Source organism: Sturnira hondurensis, unplaced genomic scaffold (assembly GCF_014824575.4).
Source record: "Sturnira hondurensis isolate 20B ecotype Veracruz unplaced genomic scaffold, ASM1482457v3 Scaffold0015596, whole genome shotgun sequence".
NCBI classification, from domain to species: Eukaryota; Metazoa; Chordata; class Mammalia; order Chiroptera; family Phyllostomidae; genus Sturnira; species Sturnira hondurensis.
In genome coordinates, this window is record NW_028088227.1 from 25,316,457 (window position 1) to 25,336,835 (window position 20,379).

General features: G+C 48.0%; 1 protein-coding gene across 1 annotated transcript in view; it reads right to left on the bottom strand.

Annotated features, from left to right (window-relative positions):
* Positions 1-20,379, bottom strand: part of SYNJ1 (synaptojanin 1) — a 77,607-nt gene that overhangs the window by 30,386 nt on the left and 26,842 nt on the right. Inside the window, exons 7-14 of the mRNA XM_037065275.1 lie at positions 15,900-15,961; positions 14,886-14,982; positions 13,658-13,827; positions 12,814-12,895; positions 10,143-10,295; positions 7,759-7,924; positions 3,076-3,267; positions 1,275-1,359 (exon numbers count right to left, since the gene is read on the bottom strand). Coding sequence (XP_036921170.1) covers positions 1,275-1,359; positions 3,076-3,267; positions 7,759-7,924; positions 10,143-10,295; positions 12,814-12,895; positions 13,658-13,827; positions 14,886-14,982; positions 15,900-15,961 — 1,007 coding nt within the window. The remainder of the gene's footprint in view (positions 1-1,274; positions 1,360-3,075; positions 3,268-7,758; positions 7,925-10,142; positions 10,296-12,813; positions 12,896-13,657; positions 13,828-14,885; positions 14,983-15,899; positions 15,962-20,379) is intronic.

The window sequence follows — 20,379 nt, forward strand, 5'->3', positions numbered from 1 at the left end:
CGGGGGCCCACAAAGCCCTCTGCTGCGCCCTCAAATGTGGCACCTGTTTCCTGTTAAAGCACTCGACAGTTTGAGTTGAGATGAATTGCCACTTTTTCCACAGAAAACAATTATTTACTTGTAAGAACAAATCACAGACAGAATTAATATTCAGACTTAGGTTACTCAGCAAACACTTTTTTGACCAATCCTACCTTTTCAAGGGAAACACATGATAGTATTTACTTCCAATGGTAAAAAAATTTCAGTTTTCAAGCAAAAGTGAGAATTTTGGAAAGCTAGCATATGCTATGATCGTAACAGCTTCCAAATACTTAGAATTTGCTGATAAGACCAGTGATGACAGCAACCAGTTGCCGCTGTGGTGTCGTGTAATGAGACGTGTCACCGCTGGGATGACCGGCACAGCTCCGGTACTGACGGCTTCCAGACGGACAGTGTGTGTCAGTGGAGCAAGGCAAAGCGGTGTTTGCGCGAACAGCTCCCTGCTGTGGGCTGAGAGTCCATACTGCAACGGGGCTTAAGAAGCGCCCCCACGAGTTGAGTTCTGCTGTGGTCTCAGGGAAGAAACTGCCCGAAAGCCTATTACAGTAGTTCCACTTCCACCTACATACGTTCACATTCTCTGCACACGCTGCAGCCAAAGCAGCGTGTTACACCTCCCAATGAAAGCAAGGGTAAGAAGCCAGCTCTCTGGCTAGATGTCAGAGACCCAGAAAACTACGAACAATGCCCTCCTTCTCTGGACATTTTTTAAAAAGATTTTATTTATTTATCTTTAGAGGGGAAGGGAAGGAGAGAGGGAGAGAAATATCAATATATGGTTGCCTCTCATGCGTCCCTGCTGGGAACTGGCCTGCAACCCAGGCATGCGCCCTGACTGGGAATCGAACCGCGGTTATTTGGTTCGCAGGCCTGAGCTCAATCAACTGTCCAGCCAGGGTCAGGACATTTTTGTTTAGGAAAAAAATGTGTTCTTTATGTTAACACATAGTGGGTTTATTATTATTTCATAATGAAGTAAGTGTTTTAAATTTTTCACTTTTAATATCTAAAGTGATAAATATCAAGAGAGATAAGCCATATAAACCAACGTTCTTTAAGATTTTCCATAGTTTTAAGGGAGTAGAAAAGACCCTGATACCAGAGTTTGGGAACTGCTACTCCACAGCCCAGAGGACCTTCCTGGGCACCACCCCCGTCCGTCCCCGTGAGCACTACCTGTGGCCTGCCCCATCCCCGGAGGACCTCTGTGCACCACCTCGCTGGCTTACCTTGCGTTCACGATGTTCCCGGCATTCAGCTCGACCATTTCTTCGAAACCAATCGCAAATATGTCGGTCGGCTTACTTCTTTTATCTGCAATCAGGCACCCAAGACAGACGTTAAAATGCAGCTGCGGTCGAGTGGCACCCTGCCTGCAGCCCACGCAGCACAGCTGAGACCAGCATCAGCTCTCACAGAAATCCGTTTTCCGTGTTTTAAGTCTGACCGAGCTGAAGCTGAAGGCAAAAACCCACAAGTGGGACAAAATTACTTTAAACTGGCTTTCTATTCAGGCGTCCTGAAATTGCTGAAGACTGCTGTTCTGGAAGACCCTTAAGTCCTTTCAGAAACCATTTTGAAAGGTTCTTGCTAAAGAATCTGCACCACAGGCGGCCAGAGACGAGCCACCCCACCAGGACTGACGCAGATCTGCGCTGGGAGGGAGTGTGGACGTTCAGAAACGACTCAGATGAGGAAGGGGTTCGGAAACCAGCCACAAAGAGAGAGAGTCGCTGGGAGGGGTTTCCCAGTTGTATTCAGGAACCACAGGTTTGACTCTGTTCACCGTTTCCCGGGCGAACGCAGCCCAGGAAACCAGGAGACACGCCGTGGCGGGGACGCCGCCCTCGGGTCTGGCCAGCAGCTCTCTCGGCGTCGACCCGAACTGAAGAACAGGGGCCGCCTCACACAAACAGCCGGGGCACTTGGGCAGCCCAAGTACTAGTTTGGAAATGAGCACCAATAGTGGCTGGGAAGAGCCCACAAATACTATGAACTAATACTGAGAAACAAAAAATACAAATATTTATTGACTGCTATTATGTGCAAGGCTCATACGTCCGTCATTGCATTTAATTATCACACAAATACTGCAGAGTGAGATTACTTTTGCCTTTTATTTACAGACAGGAAAGGGAGGCTGTGGAGGGGAAGGCACCGGCCGAGGTCCCGCCCAAGACGCGGTGCCGCCCAAGGAAGCCCAAGGACTCGGGACCCAGGCTGCCAGGGCTCCAGGGCGATGCCGCCACCAGCCGTGTGCCCATGGCAAGGTCGCCTCCCTCACCTGTGAAGCCAGACCACACCGACGGTGCTACCGCTCGAGGGTTAAGTGAACAGGTGTGAAGTACTAAGAATTGTAGTGTTAGCTGTCATTTCATTTCTATTACAATTATTACTGCTATTGCAAGTTAGGTTCACGGTCAAACGTGAAAAGGGGCATTTTAATAAAAATGTGGGGAAAACCCCAGGGTTTAAGATGTGACGATGAAAGATGACTAAAAAAGATAAAAATGTGTGGTTTCCTTTAAATTAAGGTACTTATTTATGTGGGGATCCTATTTCCTGAGAAATCAAATTACCAAAGGAAAATGTATTTTATTTTATCATTCTTTTTTTTATGAAGTAGAAAATAAAAATATAAGAATAAAAAGGATGTAAGCTTTCAATAGATTTGATCTACAAAAATGTTGGCCTTCCAATGGAAAACCCAAGCTTTTTTGATAAAGTAGCGTGTGTTGCGAATTGCCACATGTTTCTAGATCATAATAAGCCCATCAGGATTTACTAATTAAATCCATACTGTAAAAAGCCAACCTTGAGCCCTGGGTGGTGTAGCTCAGTGCACTGAGCGAGGACTGCAAACCAAAGGATCGCTGGTTCGAGTCCCAGTTAGGGCACGTGCCTGGGTTGCGGGCCAGGTTCGCAGTGGGGGCCATGTGAGAGGCAACCACACACTGGTATTTCTCTTTCTCCCTCCCTTCCCCTCTCTGAAAATAAAAATAAATAAAATCTTATAAAAGAAAAGCCAACCTTGAAACTCCTGGATGCCAGCCAACTTGGGCGCATCTAGGAGCCAGTCGGTGAGCGTCTGGTTCCTAAACGCAATGCTGCGGAACTGCTTCCCCCCGTTCACGTTCCAGGTTCCCACACACACTCGGATTTTCCTGGGCTTGGAATACTTGTAGAAATTCTCGCACATGCTCTTCAGTACTTTAGAGGAGGCTGATAAAAACAAAACACAATAGAATTTTAACTGCATTACAATTGTTAAAATTGATTTTTGCAACTGAGAAACGAAGTCTGGAAGGCACAATGATCACAGTGAGCACAAACAATTGCAAGCCACTGCAGAGGCTGGGAAGGGGGTCAGCCTTGGACACAGAGCCCAACACAATGCAATTAACTAAACACAATTTAAAAAATACCAACCACATACATACAATAACTAAAGTAAGAAAAGCTATTATGAAATTATAGCTTTTCATGCAGAACAAACAGTTCTGTTTCAGTGAAATGCTACATTGTTTTATAAGGTACAAAATTAGGGACACTGCAGTTTTAGAAATAAAGCAATCAACTTTCGTGTAACTTTCACTCAAAGGCTGATAAAAATATAAATTTTACTTCTCCCCAAACAAAAGCATTTGAGAACATTCACGTTTAAGATTCTTGCTAAGGACGGGTGGTTGGATGAACTACAGCCCCCTGATGGAAACACGAGTTATGGATGTTACTGAGATGCTGCAGAACAAAGCCACCGGTACTCGCTGCGCGCCTCACTCGGAGGAGAAGCAAATTCCGTAACTGTGGGGTCTGGAACACCCTAGATGTGCTGGCTTGCCTTTCTGTACTCCCCTGCTTCCCACTCCCCGCCCAGCCACGGGACTCCCAGTCCTTTCAAAAGGACGCCAGGCCTGCTCCCCCGGGGCTTTGCACTGGCTGTGCCGGGGCTGCAGTGCTCCCCCCTCGCTGCCTGCAGGGCGTCCTCTCCAGGGACACGTTCCCTGACCAGCTCATTAAACCTGCACTCTGTCCCCGACCTCGCAGACCTCCTCCTTGCTTTCATCTTCCCCACATATTTTATCACCATTTACCGACTTGTGTCTTTTACTTGTTTCTCCCGGGCTACCTGTCTGCCTTCACAAGACTGATGGCTCGGGGAGGGCAGGAGCACTGGTCTTTGGTCACCGTGCTACCTTGGTGACCAGGAGTGCCCGACGCAGCAAGTGCCCGGTAAATAACTGTTAGCTGAGAGAGGCTGCCACCCACTCTAAGTCCTCTGTCTCTTTTCCTGCACGTTGTCTGACCGCCACTGGTTCTTCTGCCTTCTAAACCCCGCTTCATCGGGTCAAGTTCATCGAGTCTCAGCACTTATGGTGCATAGAACCTTAAGAGAGCCTTCACTAAAACAGAGACTGTGCACGTAACTGGCAGGCACCTGGTCGAAGGGAAGGAACGTCCAAGGGACACTTACTCTCATCACACAGTGTTCTTTCCCCCTGTTGTCTATCTGTGACACCAGGGCCGACAGGCAGACTCCTCACCCCTCACCGTCCGCGGGACCCCCACACGGGGGCGCGGGGCCATTAGGGCAGGCGCTCTGCTCTGGCCACTCGCACGGCCAACTGGGAGCTGGCTGTCCCTACATCACCACTGGTCTTTGTCACTGAAGTCACTATCATGGTCACGACTATGAAACCGGCTTCTGCAGTCCTTTCTCAATGCAAACACAAGTTTCAGAATGATCCAACAGCTTAAACTACTCAGCAAGACAAGTACCGAATGGAGTGCACTGACAAAGTCAGTGGGTGCATGGAACAGAGTTTAAACGTCCTGTCTCCTCAGCTGCCCGGCACGGTGACACGCAGAGGGAGGCCAGCCTCTGCTCGACGGAGGCGTGCCCAACACCATGCTGCCTTTCAGAGCACGGGTCTCGCCGCGTGACTCACAGGCAGAGGAAGTGCTGTGTTCCTTGCCCCCCTCCTAAAACTAGCCAGTTTCTCAAAACAGCAGAGCAACAACTAAGCAAATCACATCTGAAATGAAGGGAAACAAAGATGTTTTTTCCACTCGGTTTCTGGCAAGAGTTCAACTTTTGTTCCTTTCGCCACAGACTCACGTTTGGAGATCACAAACTTTGTCCAGAAAATAAAGGCACAACATCCCTGGGAACAGGAAAGGCAAGAACCCCCTTTCCGTCTTACACGCTTAACTCTCCCAACTTCGTCAGCAGCCCTGACACCTCCTAACAGATGTCAGCACGGTCACAGAGCGTGTCTCGCCCACGTGGTGGGACGGCGAGGCGCCAAGGCCGTGTGTGAGAGCCGCTGCTGGGGCACAGGCTCACAGGTATGCTCTGCCGTCACCCCGCAACGGTCACGCCTGAGCTCCTCCACACGCATGCCGGCCAAACACAGGTCTGTCCAGTAAATTATCAAAGTGAAATTACAGCTGGAGAGCTCTTTAATTGGAACTAAACATTTGCTACAGGATGACAAAGACCTTTGCATATTTCCGTCTAAGTAGCTTTCTCAAACCTAAACTTTTTTCCCTCAGGTTGAAACAAGGTATCCATTCGTGCTGCTAGGGTCTAAGGGAAAAATAAAGAGGAAGTTGACATTTACATGGTTTTGTTTGTTTACAATATCAACCTTAGAGAAATAGAGAAAACGTTGCTTTTACACAGACTGATTTTCCATACTGTACCTGACTGTAAAGTCTGCTCAGAAACTACGGATGCATGAAGAAGAAAACAAAGAGTCGTTAGTAAAACAGCAAGTGGCGGTTAGAATCCAGGCTTACGACAGCATTCTAAGGTGGCTTCATTTCTTTCAAGTCCATCTGATGGCGACATGACACCAAAAATTAAACATAAATGACAACAGCTGACACAAGCCTCTGTATCCTCAAAAACCCTGTGGGGACTCGGCAATGTCAGCAGGTCCCAGGTCTGCTTCCCAGGCTGCTCCCATGCATGGTGTGAGTGTGTGCACATGTGCACATGCGTGTGGAAGAGACGATGCACAGAACCTAAGAGGCCGGAGGACACTGGACACATGGATGGCACTGCCCTGATGCGTGCCTTTTGGAATAACTCCTCCTGGGACTCACGGATAGGCGAGCGCCACCAATGCCGTTACCACAAACCACGTGCCAAAAACACGGCCATACTGGGAAGGCGCTGCCATGTCCGTCACACAGTCTCAGGGCTCACGGGAAACGTGGGTTGGGGCAGAACGGCCACTTCAGCAGTGACACACCAAAAAAAGACAGGAGCTCACTCGCAAGGCCAGCCCAGCTCCGCGCGTGGTAGCCAGTGAGGAGGAGTGTGAATGCTCCCCGGGTGCACCTGCAGCATTGGGCGGGGGGAGCAGCGGCACATCTGAGGTGTGTGCACAAGTGTGCACACATGCTGTGCACTCCCACTCACCTCTGTTCTACAGGGCAGCTGTCTGTGTCCACTGGTGTCACTGCCCGAAGAACTGTGTAGGAGCTAACTCGGAAGTGGCACTGTGCCCAGAGTGTCCCCTGAGGCACCATCCCTGCCGGAACAACTCCCACCCCTAGAGTGAGGGTCACAGCAGAACCGGCTGTACTTCATGTGTAGGAAAAGGTGCAGGAAACTACGAAACGGATGGTCAAGTTTGGGAACGTTTTAGGTCCTTGCTTTTCCTCTTCTTTCCTGCAGTGGCTTACTTTGAATGGCCCTGAGTAATGCCTCTCTGTCAGGGGAGGGACAGGTGCAAGGAGGTGACAAAGGCAGGTCAGGGCTGGGAGGCCGGAGCCCGCAGTGGACAGTGCCCGCCAGGGGGCAGGTTTTGTTCCCAGAGCTTCCAACCCCCGGGGGCTGGCCGGACTGCTGCCCGCAACCGGCGAGATGTTTGGAGAGACCCCTGTGCACCCATCTGCCCAAGGAGCCGTCTGAGAGCACAGGGCTTGAAGAGGAGCGATTTCTCCTACTCGGACAGAAAAAACTCAAAGGTGTGGCTTGGAGATAACTGAAGAAATAAAAATGTTTAGAGTGCTGAGAGGTTGAAATAGAAAAAGTATGAAGAAAGGAAGTCTAATTTATTAAGTTTTAAGATGAATGTTGAGTTTTCCCACTATTCTACTTAATACATGTTCACTGATATGAGCGCAAATTCTTTTGATTTTAATAAAAGACACAGAAGACAAAAGCTACCCTGAAACTCAGATAGTTACGTCCAATGTTAAAATTGGGTATAGTAGTATCCAATAGGAAGTAATATTTTAAATTATTAGAACGACAATATTTGTTCACGCAACAGCAATGAAAAGGTAAGAACAAGTTGTAGAAACGTCTGGGGTGATGATGAGCAAAACCACCGAGACAGGCACTGGCCTGTGCAGTGACGCATGTTTGCCACGTGATCAAGCGCCTGCGTGCTCTGCGAGCTCTGCGAGCTCCACGCCTGCGAAACCCCGCCTCACCTGAGGTTAGCCACACTCGCCCCCACTCAGCCCTCAGCTCACAGCTGCTAGCACCGCAGATGATACCAACACTCTGTAAGAGACAAACTTCCTCTGGAGAATGCAATTTTTAAAAATCATATCGGTAGAATTCAGTATCCTTCCAAATCTATTTTAATCAACTGAACCTAAAAGTTATTTATGTTAATAAGTTTACATTTACTTCTTGGGCTTTTAGAAGAAATATACAAATAGCATAAAGTAAAATAAAAGTACGCATACCACGCAAACTTCCAGTAGTTAAAAGTGCTCGAGCTTTGTCAGCTAAATCACTATTTAGAGTATTTCCCAGGAGCAAAACATCAATGGCCTCTTGCTTGGAGCTGTCAAAGAAGTTATTTTGAATCGTTCTAGTAACAGAACGAGCACCATCTTTTAACTTTCCGGCCTGTTGGGGAGAAAGGAGCACCGACTTTCATTCTAAGTTCTGTTCTTTTTCCTCGGGAGGCATTTTGAAACTTTAAGCTTTACATCACCTCGCTGTCATAAAGGACACTAATCACTCTATTCTGCACGTCAAATCATCTCAGCAAAATGGGCCCAGGTGCCACTGCGCCTCTCCTCATCTGCACGACAGCTCCGTGCGGACGAGGAGGAAGCTCAGTGCCACCCCGTCCACCCACGCCGTGCAGAGCTTGGGCTCTGTGGAAAGTAAACTGACTACACGTGAAACAAGGAGGTCACCCCTACCCCTGACGTCCAGATTCGGGGGAGGGGGAGGGAAGCAGGAGAGACTGAGGAGGCCAGGCGGCACTCCCACACTCTGAGAGGAGCTGCAAAGGGCTTTAATGATAGAAAATGGAACCGAAGTTGTTCCCAATAACTTCACTGGTCACGGTTATAACTGGACGTAAGAATGAAGGTCTAGTCTAAAATGAAATTCATAATTACAGTTCATAAATACATATTACATATAATAGATACATAATAGGTAATGTTATGTAATATTACATAAATATCGTTTACACTTAACTATATTCTGTATATTTTAGTCTGCATATTTTATTGCTTATGTACATATAAATAATAAAAATGATAAGCTTATGCTAATTCTTAGAATAGTAGAGTTTACTTAACTTTTAATGAACACATACTTCACTCAGGCACATTAGTTACCATAAGGATTTATTTTGCTCTTACAGACTTTGATAGTTGTTTTATAAAAAACCCAACTTTTACCTTTTAGGAAAATAGTTTTTAGTACATAATTTTTATTTCTTATAAAGAGATAACAGTTTTGAGGCTTAAAATGTTATTCTCTTCCACATGATCCCATAAACAGAGGACATTACTTGAAAAGACACTCACCGTCCACATTATCGGGCAATTAGTCAAAAGGAACCCAGAGAAAAGGAAAGAAAGAACAGTTCAGATGTTAGGTTTCAGCTCAGCACAGACCAGCATGTTCACATGTAAAAGTCCAAAGCTATCAGGTTAGAGGTAAAAGACTCACAACTTAGGTAACCTCTCTACTGTCTTAGTCGCTGCAGAAACAAAAAGGTAAGAAACATAAGATCTTAAGCAACAGTTGTAGAGAATCAGGTTATAATAGCAAAAATAATGTTCTTTATGTAAAAGAAATAAGTGAAAATTTAATGACTCAGGTTTTTAAAAACAGGGATCACTTAAGAGAAAACGCTGTAGATGTTAATACACGTTATTTCTGTATCGAATCAAACAAAAGGAACTCTGGCAAGTAAGGCCAACAGTGCTGGACGCAGCATGGCCTGAGCGAGACCCAGCAGAGGCGGCGGCCCCGGGGGGACGGGGCCTTCAGGCGACGCGTGGGCTCCGAGGAGTCTCACCCACCCCACCGAGGAGGCTGAGTGAGGGCCGTGAAAGCGGCACACGCCTCCTTTCCATCCTGAAGTCATCTGGGAACTGTCGAGGCAGCCGAGGCTAGGAGCCTCAAAAAGTCAATGCTGCGTATAAAAGAATAAAAAATACCCGGAGCACGCTTCCAAAGCCCCTCAGTAAGGGGCCGAATACTGGTGTGGAAGACAGTCCCCAGACAGCAGCACCAGGGAAAAGGCACTAACGAGGCAGAGAACTTCAACCGGGTCCACGTCTGACATGCTGAGGGTCTCCTTCTCAAGGGGAGGTTGGGAAAAGAACAAACACAGACCCACGAAGCCCTGACCCTGCTGGGCTCACAGCGGGTGTCGCAGGAACTGCCTGCTGATGTGCCGCCCACCCAGCACCTGCCACCTGGCAGTTCCACAGTGGGCACCGGGTTAAGTGCTGGGACCCAGCCAAACAGAACAGGGCCCTTTGTCAGAAAGACTGTGGTTTTAAAAAACCACATTTATAATCAAATACATAATATAAAAAGTAAAACAAAGATACAAGGGAAAGCCATGAAAAAGTGGAAGCAGTGCAGACCCCAGGCCTCCTGGACTCTCACAGTGACTGACCACATGGCCCCCCACCGCCCCCCCCCCCCAGGAGCACCTGCCTTCCATTCACTCAGCACACCGCGGCAGGGGGAGAGTTACAGAGGAATCAAAGCATGGGGAGACAGGTCCTAGAATTAAAAAAAGAGACCCTCTCCCAAGCTCCCCCAGGCAGACAGGCAGGATGTTTCCGTCTGATGGATCGGAACCCACCTTGGCCTTCCCTTCCAGAGCTCCCGTGCCGGCATAGATCTTACTGATCGAGTCTCCGTTCACGGACCACATGGACCGGAACACTTCTTGAAAGCGGGTCACCAACTGAGGCTTCTCGGCTAAGCCAAGAGCTTCCAACTGTTTAGTCAGCATCTAAAACAATGAAAGAGAAACTCTTACAACTACATGAACACCTTCACTGTGATGTGAGTCTTTTTTATTTTTGTTGTGTTTTTCCCCATCACCATTAGAACCCCCCATACCCTCTTTCTCCTCCACCCTGCCCACCCTCCAAGCACTGCACTGTTGTCCGTGTGTGACGTGACTTTTGAGGACTACCGGAAGTAAACCAAAAATCTGTACTTACAGGACTATGTGGGACTGGATTCTGATAGAACAGTTTACCAGGCTAACTGTGTTGTTCCCCACCATTTCTATATTTAAAGTAAAGACCGCATCAGTGAGACTTACAAGCAACTTGATATTCTCATGTTATAACGAGAACATCTTTTGGTTACACAATAAGATTAATCTTATTAAAATACCCCTATAGTCCTGGCTTGTGTGGCTCAGTGGATTGAGCGCTGGCCTGTGAATGAAAAGGGTCACCAGTTCAGTTCCCAGTCAGGGCACATGCCTGGGTCGTGGGCCAGGTCCCCAGTGGGGGCATGTGAGAGACAACCACAGAGTGATGTTTCTCTCCCTCTCTTTAAAAAATAAATATCTATATATCTATAAACCATACTCCATTACCTTATTGACCTGAAAGAACTATTACTCAACAGCATGCAGCAGAGAAGAAAAATATTTAATTTAAATATATTTGTGTATATTAATTTAAATATTTAAATAATATATTTATGTAAATATATTTGTGTATGTGTAGAATAGCTAAGTTTCTGTAGCTTTTGTATGCGGCTCTCTCAGCTTGGGTGATGAGGTCAAGAGGGTATAGGGAAAACAGAGCTGCTCTTGAATTGTCATCAAATAAAAACCACCACTGGTGACCTGCGTAAAAGACAACTACGTGGGGCACGGCTGGCCGGGCCCCACAATAACATCCAGGTAACGAGAAAAGTGTTTAGAAAAGTTACTGCTCTTGACTCAGAATGAATTTTAGCCTTGAAACTGGGCAGAGCTGAAGAAATGCACAACCCTTTCTTTTCCAACCTATTCTCCTATTGGGAATCCAGTCACACCACGTGCCTTGAATTTCACTGAACTCCTTCCTACTAGGGCGTTCTCTGGCCGTACCTGTCCATACGGGGATAACCCACCATTCCTGTGGGATCAGAGACTGAGGTCATATGCAAACCCTGCGCGGGCCTGGCACCAGAGCGGCCGTCTGCCGGCACCGAGAGTAAAACAAACAGGCCCTAGGACCCCTTCACCACAAACGCACCTCTGTCTCCGAGAAGTCGGGTGAAACTCGTTGCCGTTGCCAGTGTGGTTTTGCCTACTCTAACCAGTAAATGCGGTGACCATTTAACCAGTGTCTACACAGGCAGTGTTCGCATACCCAGCTCCCAGCAGTGGATGGCTGGCTAAGCCAACTCGGAAAGCTAAGCCTGTCTGTTAGACTCTCAGTGAGGACTTTCAAACACCTCGGTCAGCTCACTCTCAGCACCTGGGGAACGTGTTCTAAACAAATGATAGTAAAAGATCTAGGGCAGATTTCAGTCCAGGCAAAACAGTAAAATATACTTAGTTACTCGATAAGACGTTTCTGCAGCAGAGAATCTGCACACTGCAGCTTCATTTCGGAGACAGCACACCCCCAGCTACAGACCTGACTCTGCAATACTCTGGTCAGACATAAGACCATCACCAACCAGAGGAGAGAAGGACATGCTGCTGGGTTGGCCAAAATGCCCCTTTAGTTTCTCCGGAAAATAAAAGACACGTCTTTCACTGTCACCAACAGCTGCATTGATTCGGATACTTTGAGTACGTCAGCTGTCTCCTGCAGGGCACAGCGTGGATCACCCTCAGTTACTGCCTCGACTTGACCGCTGTGAACCCCAGCTGGTCTGTCTGCCGGCCTGGGAGCATCATCCAGCTGAAACCTCCAACCTTGCAAACCACTTCTGACACGTTTGATCAGTCACAGCACCTTCTCCACACACTGCACACATTTTGTGTGTGTGTTTCAGTTGCATTTTCACCTTTCTTGAAATAAGAAAGCATAAAATGCTGAAAATGTTGCATATTTTCTTCCATCTTCAATATTAAATGACTACACAAAGATTCACCAATTTGGATAAGCATTTTTAAGTGCACATTAATGTGACGGCTGTCACAATACAACCTAACAAAATGGTTTCAAATGAAGTTAAAGACAATTAAGCACTACTAGAGCCAGCTTATGAGGGAAACCAAGTGAACTTTTTGGCCACCTCCTCCACACACTTCTTCTAAAAGACAAGCAAAAGAGGCGATTATTGGAATAGTGCAAAGAGCAAGGGTTCTTTTCAAGGGAAAGTTAAGAAATAATAGAGGAAAACAGACAGCTACATAGGAGAGAATTCAGAACAGATAGAGGAGATGTTTAAATGGCAAGGATTTGGGCCAAAAAAAAAAAAAAAAGACTGGAGGAGAAGAATGCCTTTAAGGAAACCTGCCCTCGCTCTGCACAGTCCCAAGCACCACGGAAGGCCCGGGTCCGCGTTACCTCCAGGCCCAGGAAGGCCTGCGCGCTGTTGGTCCTGTCCAGGCAGTCCAAGCAGTTGGTGCGCACGGTGCCGCTCTGTTCCCTGCAACAGACAGACGCGCCCGGTCAGGCGGCTGGCACAACAGAAATGCAGTTCTCTGCACATAAAAGATACCAAGTACTTAAGGAATAAATTTTAAAGCCCTGAAAACCTGCTATCTCTACTGCCTGTCCCAGGAAGTTTCTACAGCCTTGATACTAGACATTGTACACGGAAAAACGAAAAACTTGAGCTCTGTGCGCTAAAGTTTACCTCAACCTATATTCTTAATTTCAACTTTTCAATACTTTTCTCCTCTACTTCATATGCAAAGACTGAAGGTTTAAGTTATATGAAAGCGGACAGTAAGCAATGCCTCTCACTTCCATTTACATTCGGTGGTCCTTGGAGGTCTGGAAACAGGAGAACCTCCGTGTCACAGGGGAGCTGGGACAGGCCCCTGGGCCACGGCAGGGAAGAACCCAGCCCCAGCACGTCCCAGTCGCTGGCCTGGGGCCGGCCTCACAGCAGCGCCTGCCTGTCCTGGGGCGAGGCAAGGGGAGAGCAGAGCCTGGCCCCACAAGTGCTGTCGCTGACACATGGAGGAACTAAGGACCCTGCTCGGCCCACGACGTACACTCAGCAATGTAAGCTATGACTATGACTTGTTGAATTCCACAGAAAGGAAAAAAGCCTCAGATTGAGTATACTAAGTAAAGATACTTTGGACTTTAAAAAAGGAAATTTTAGAGTTCCATGTTAAGAATAGCTTTAAAATAGTAGCAAAGTTCCAATTTAAAGAAATGAGAAACAGAGCAGTCAAACCTTTGAACTTCACTTCCATCAAAATAAAAAAATCCATAATCTAGAAACTTCTGGACTTGAGGTTTAAGAACACTATGCAACTTCTCTGCTTTTCCTCCTTTCACCATTTGGTGGTAGTCGAAATTCACCATCTGGACATCAGCGGCGTGTTCGGATGCTTTCAGGTGCCCCTGGAGTCAGAAGGCAAACGCTCATCACGATGCCGACCAAACACGGCTCCACCGTCATCGGCTGAAACGGACCCCGGCATTCTAGACTCGGGCCTCAGCCCAGGCCCGGGGCCCTCAGTGACCTCACAGCGCTCTTGTCAACACTAGCGGTGAGAGGAAACGTCCTCGCCTATGACGGCTAAGGGCACACTGTCCCTAAAACCGCCGTCCTCTCCCCGAGAGGTTTGGTGTGGACGGCCAGGGAACTCCAGTAACATTCTCACCTGGCTTAGAAGATGAAAGTGCTCACCACCACTAGCATTTCATGTGTTACAATCCAAATTTAATAATGGTTTGTATCTGTCACAGAGTCTCAAATTAAAGTAACTTACTTTTAAGACAAAGCCTATAAGTTATAAAATTCATTTTTTATATCTTAGTTCAATATATAAATGTCTTAGAAGTTTACCATAAAAAGTCATTCTCTAAAGTATAATGTATGCATTACAAATATTTATTTCACAAGGTTACAACAAAATAGCCAAATAATTCTTAAGTTCATTAGACTGAATTTAAGAAAACGTTTTCTCACCATTTTGTCCACACTTATAATTCTATGCAACATTATAATTTATACTGATTACTGATCCAGTAATTGTTTATGGAGAATATTTTTCTTCAGAAGTCAGGCCTCTGTTTGGGGTATTTCTCCGTGGAACTCTCAAATGTGTCTCTCATCTTGACAAGGGGCGCTCCTGCCCGCGGCCCAGCGCCCTCTCGCCCTCTCACGGGTTGGGGTCAGGCACTGGCTCCCGGGCAGCGGGCAAGATACACTGAAGGAGGAAGCGGCCTGCAGTCTTCCCACCGGTGACAGAGAAGTGTTTTTTTTTGGGGGGGGGCATCTTCTGGGTCTCCACAACACAAATAAGCTCATTTTGGAAGATGCTAGTGCCGATCACCTCGAAAGCTCTCAGTGCAGCAATTACCCTACACTGTTTCCAACCCTTTTCTAGGAAGTAATTCACCCCCTGGAAGAATTTGATCATTCTAGCATATTATTTTTTAAACACCATTCTTACCTGGAAGGCCTTACTTAGCATATGTTCACCTTCCTTAGATCCAAGCAAATTTATTATTATTTGTTTGCCATATAAATTCTTAAGTGTTCTAAAATGCCTATTAAAGAAAGAAAGAAAATAAGCAAACATCAAGTGATAAGCTAACCTTTTTTTCCAATAAGCAGGAATCCATGACTGATCAGAACCTACATGACAGAACCTCAAACTGAGGACAACCCATTCTGCGTGGTCTCCAACTCCAAACCGATGCAAGTTCAGTGGCTGCAAGTGCCTCTCTGCCCACCAGCGCTGAGCCCCCCGTGCCGGGGCTGTGGGGGTCTGCCAACATCCTCTCCTCTCCGGGGGCACAGAGCGCCAGCCCTGGTGGGCGGGCAGCCAGGGCTGCGGCCAAGGGCTTGCACGTGTGTCCATCACACCCCTGTGAGCATTTAACCCAGCACAGCTGCAATGTCACCCAGCATAGGAAAGAAATATCAATAAGGAAATATTCACTTTGTTTTTTTGTACTATTTGAAAGCAAATGTTTCCAGGGTCTGGCACCAATAATGTCCCTCTTTCACGACAAAATCATCAGCATGCCATTCTGTAATGGAACAGCATCACACTCAAGCACACCGTGTGACATTTTAGGTGCAATGTGCAAATTAAAACTACTGATTACCACGCCATGTTATTACCCTACCAACCACACTCAAGCAGGCCTTACTTCCGCCGGACCCTGCATTTCACCCTTAGGGCACATCCCCTGTTGGACCAGTCGGTTTCCAGCACTCAGCTGCTCAGCTGGACGCCCTCCGGGAGGGGCGTGAGGCTGAGACTGAGGCCCACACGCCCAGGGCTGCCGCCAGTGGAAGTCGTGGCACTAGGTAGGAGTCCCTGTGTCCCACTTAGACTAGGTCTTGGAAATGCCACTTGGAGCCGAAAGGCGAAATGAATCAGCAAATACCATCATGTCTAGACTCACTGCTTGGCAATGTCAACACTTGGGGCACCAGGTAAAAACGAGAGCCTCACCTGTCAAAAGCAGGTGCATTGGCTTCAAATCCCCTTGACATACGGACACGATGAGACCCCACCTAGGACAAGAAGAGTGTTTGGTCACACCGAAAGCTCACAGGGAGGTGAAGAGAAATCATTGTTTACAATCGGCAATAGCCCACTTGCTGAGCTGAATGTGCAGTAGTAAGTCAGATAATTGTTGTTCACAACATTCTCTTAACAAACAAGTTCTAGAAGTGTCTCCTCGATTTTACTTTTTAAAATACAACCTCATTAAAAAAAGAGCTAGAAGTTAGATCATTATGAAATACTTGTAAACTAAAAGAAAACTTTATTTGTGAAGATATTTTTAAGAGTGCTTTCATATACATTACCTGTTTTACACTCAAACTGCACCCTGTGTAAGTCAACAGACATTACTGCCCTTTGGGAGATAAAAACCAAACGCAGCCAAGTGAGATCACTTGTCCCCGTGGGTCCACATCGCTAATTCCGAAACAGCCTCCTTAAACCCTCCCCTTCAGAGCCGTCTGCAAGTGTACTGTCTGCCTGTTTTCTCTCTGTGACGCCCGACACTCTGCTCTCTCCTCCCTGACCCAAAGACCCGACAAATTAAACATGCCATTCCAGGGAAAAGAGACTTTCCAAAGTCAGTCTCACAGTCACACAAACTAGAATAACAGTGTATTCTGCAGAATCAGAAATTTGGGTCAGGACAGTGAAACCAGATGGAGATACCGAACCACTGCGCTTTGTTGCTGTTTACAGTTAGAGTGGCAGAGCCGAGGCAGAACTGAGAAGGCTGTAGCGGATGCCAAAAAGAAACAGAGAAGCAAGATCGGATTATTTCCCTGAACTTCATTTTGCAACATTTCCCTCCAAGACTCTGGGGCCCCGGCATTTACTCTTGCTAACCTGCGAGCAAAGTGACTTTGGAGGGGGCACGGAAGGAGAGCAGCCAAAGCCATTGTGCAGCTGCGCAAATAACCCCAGAAATGGGCCCCACCCGCTCACCCAAGTCCGACCTCGGGTGATGGTACTGCCACCCATTCCGCACCTCCTCTGTGCCCTAAGCAGGACAATCCACTGACTCCGCCCTGATAAGCAGTGGCTTCTCTTCAGTGCTTTTCAGTAGAAACCAACCGACTCCTGTCACATCCACAGTCAGTGTCGTGGTCACATCCACGGTGTCGCGGTACACTGCCTAAGAGTCCGTATAAGACCTCAGACTTGGAGAGGGGTGTGCCCTGGGACATGGAGCATTCAGCACAATTCAGCAGAAGTCAATACTTTTTCTTTGGGGTGATCTCAGGCAATTGCCTATAATTGGATGAAAGTGCAAGATTGAGCATTTTGTTTATTAATATTATCTTGCACAGCCCTCCCACCTGTCAGGGTACAAAATACGGACTCCTGGTTCTTCGGGTAACAACTGTGGGCATTCCCACCACTCTGCCCATCCCACACACGATGAGTTTCATCACTCTTACAACCATATAGTGGTTGAGCTAGACGGTATTTCATTACTCAGTGTTAAAGAAACCAATTTTGCAATAAAAACTGTTTTGTCCACTGTGATAAAAGCAGCACTCCAGAAAGCCGTAGGCTTTACGTAACCACAAATTTACCCAACTAGAACAAAGGTACACCAACGACATTGTTAGGACACGACTGAACTGGGCGCTGTGAAACGTCCTTTTCCACCATCACGGTTTCACGCTCACGTATCTCTGAAGTTTGACGGAAAACTCAGTGTGCGACACCACACTAGGCATAGAGCGCATGACTGACCGTCTCTGACGATGAACACAAGCCGGAGTGTAACACCACGATGCCTCAGAGCAACACTACACATCGTGAACACTACGCAGCTTCAGAGCGAGCGAAACTAGGGCGCTGCTACTCCCTCGAGGAGCCTCACGCGCCTCACACTGGCGCGAGTGGGCATTTGCCTGCTCCGCAAAAGGCCGGACCACCCAGTCGGGCTGCCAGCCTTTACCGGGAGCACTGCCAGTCTTGGAGCTTCTCTCGGCACAAGGCCACACACCTCGTGCAGAAGAGTACGCGCTGGAGGGACCCCACATTTAATGATGAGCTCAGCGCGGGGGGGACTGGAGCCCACTCAGCACAACCAGAAGGGGCCCCCGAGGGGATTCCGAGGGACAGCAGACCTGAACTTGGGGAGCAGAGGGCTCCTGCTGGAGGAGAGTGGGGCGTGGGGTGGGACTGGCGGGGGAAGCCACGTGAGGACACAACGGCTGCCCAGACCAGTCGGGCACAGTGTATCGAAAGTGGGGAGAAAAGGAAACGGAAAAGAACTGCGGAGCTGGGAGAAAACCTGGGGGAGTCTTCAGGGCAAGCAGACACTAGCATGGCCTTCACTGGGCGCTCAGCAGGGAGGAAGAACGGGGCAGCCCGGGGAGGCTGGGCCAGGCGTCCCAGGGGGCCTTCACCTGCTCAGGACCAGCTGCTTCCAGGCCACTGGAGCAGGAGCCTGTACAACAGAAGTTCTCAATTTGACTGGAAGAGAACGTGGTCGAAATGCAGACTCCTGGCCCAATTCTAAGAGATTCTGTCTCAGCTGATGGAACGTTGAGGCCATAAATCAGCATTTTAAAATCATGTAAGATGAGCCCTGGCTGGTGTGGCTCCGTGGATGGAGGACCGGCTGTGGACCAAAAGTTACTGGTTCAATTCCCAGTCAGGGCACACACGTGCCTGGGCTGTGGGCCAGGTTCCCAGTAGGGGGCGTGCGCGAGGCAACCAACTGCTCTTTCTCTTGCATATCATGTTTCTCTCCCTCTCTTAAAAAAATCATGTAAGAGGATCCCTTTATCACCTTTTCATTAAAAACCGCAGAGGACTCAATGACAGGGGAGAGGGGAGGCAAGAGGGCGCCCCAGGGGCTCCTACACAGGGCTGCTGATGGGGCGACCCTGACCTGAAGAACCCCCTGAAAAGTCCAGCTCCAGTCCTGAGAACACACAGGACACTGAATCACCGTTTACAGCTGCTCTCGGTCAGAAGTCCCTGTCTGTCTTCTGGGAGAAAATTAATTTTTGAACTTGGGTATTTTCATTTTTAAAGAGGAGTATCTCTGCCTTTCAGGTTTTAAAACCGATTATGTATTTCACCCCTGTTTTACCTACTCTTTCAGAGTAGTGGGGAAATGAGGAAAGGTCCTCAGGAAACTAACCTGCTCCTGCTCAAAGAAGGGCTGACTTTCAAAACTGCTGGGCTGACTAATGGGGGACCCCTGACCCCGATCCACGGCCACAGGCCGGCTCAGGGACCACTAAGCGGAACTGCTGCACTGTCTCCATGTCTCAATTACTCTCTATCAAAACAGGCATGGTGAAAAAATCTGTGGTATTCAGCCCCTAGTCATATGACAGGAGGCAGCCAGACTCTGTGTGGCCGGCCAGAACATAGAAGGAAGAGAGAGGGAAGCCCCACCCACAGAGGGTCCCTCCGTGTAACCACCCAGGACCCAACACTGCTGAAACACCAGCCACTGCAATTCTGACCTGCGTGGTGCATGGCCCAGAAAGCAGTACGAGCGGGTTGCCAGCCTTCCGCACACCAGCCTGCCGCCACGGCAACAGTGTGAGCCTGGCATTATAGCAGGGCTCCAGGAATGCTTAAGGCCCACATCCTGAACACCCTCCTCTGGTCCCAAAAGCATGGGGATGGGAGTCTTCCCCAGAGAGACCGGGGAGACACACAGCTACTGAAAGTGACATGCTGGCTCCCCTCAGCCTGTCTGGGGTAAACTACATTGTCCACATGACACCCACCCTGGAATGGAAGAGAGGAAGAGAGACCCAGCAAGGCCTCTGCCCACACATTTTATGAACACTACAGACTGAGGCACAGAAGTTACCAAAGAGTATATATTAGATGCCGAAAATGAGTGTGACTTACACTTTAGGGACCAAAGTTTTTTTTTAATAAAAATAAAATGCAAAATTGCACTATTATGGACAATCCAATATTATGATGTTACATTAAAAATCTTATGCACTGGTCACTGTGGCTCAGTGAGTTGGAATGGCATCCCACAGACTGAAAGGTCACGGGTTCGATTCCTGGTCTGGGCACATACACAGGTTGTGGGTCTGATACCCAGTTGGGGTACATATTAGAAGGCAACCAATGTTTCTCTCTCACATTGATGTTTCCCTCTCTCTCTCCCCCTTCCTCTCTCTCTAAAAGCAATGAAAAAATATCTTCAGGTGAGGATATAAAAAAAATCTTGTACTTCGACATTTACATCAACAACGGAAAGCTTTAAAAACCCAGAGAGCAAGCCAGAGAACATACTCAGGATGACAGATCCCTACAAACTACGAAGTGAGACGTCAGCAGATCCATCACTGACAGCCGCGGCAGCGAACTTGCACGCCACACTGGCGAACTTGCACGCCACGCTGAGCCCGTGCGCCAGGCTTTGGACTTCCCACCACATGCCCGCAGCAGCCCCAAGAAGCAGGCA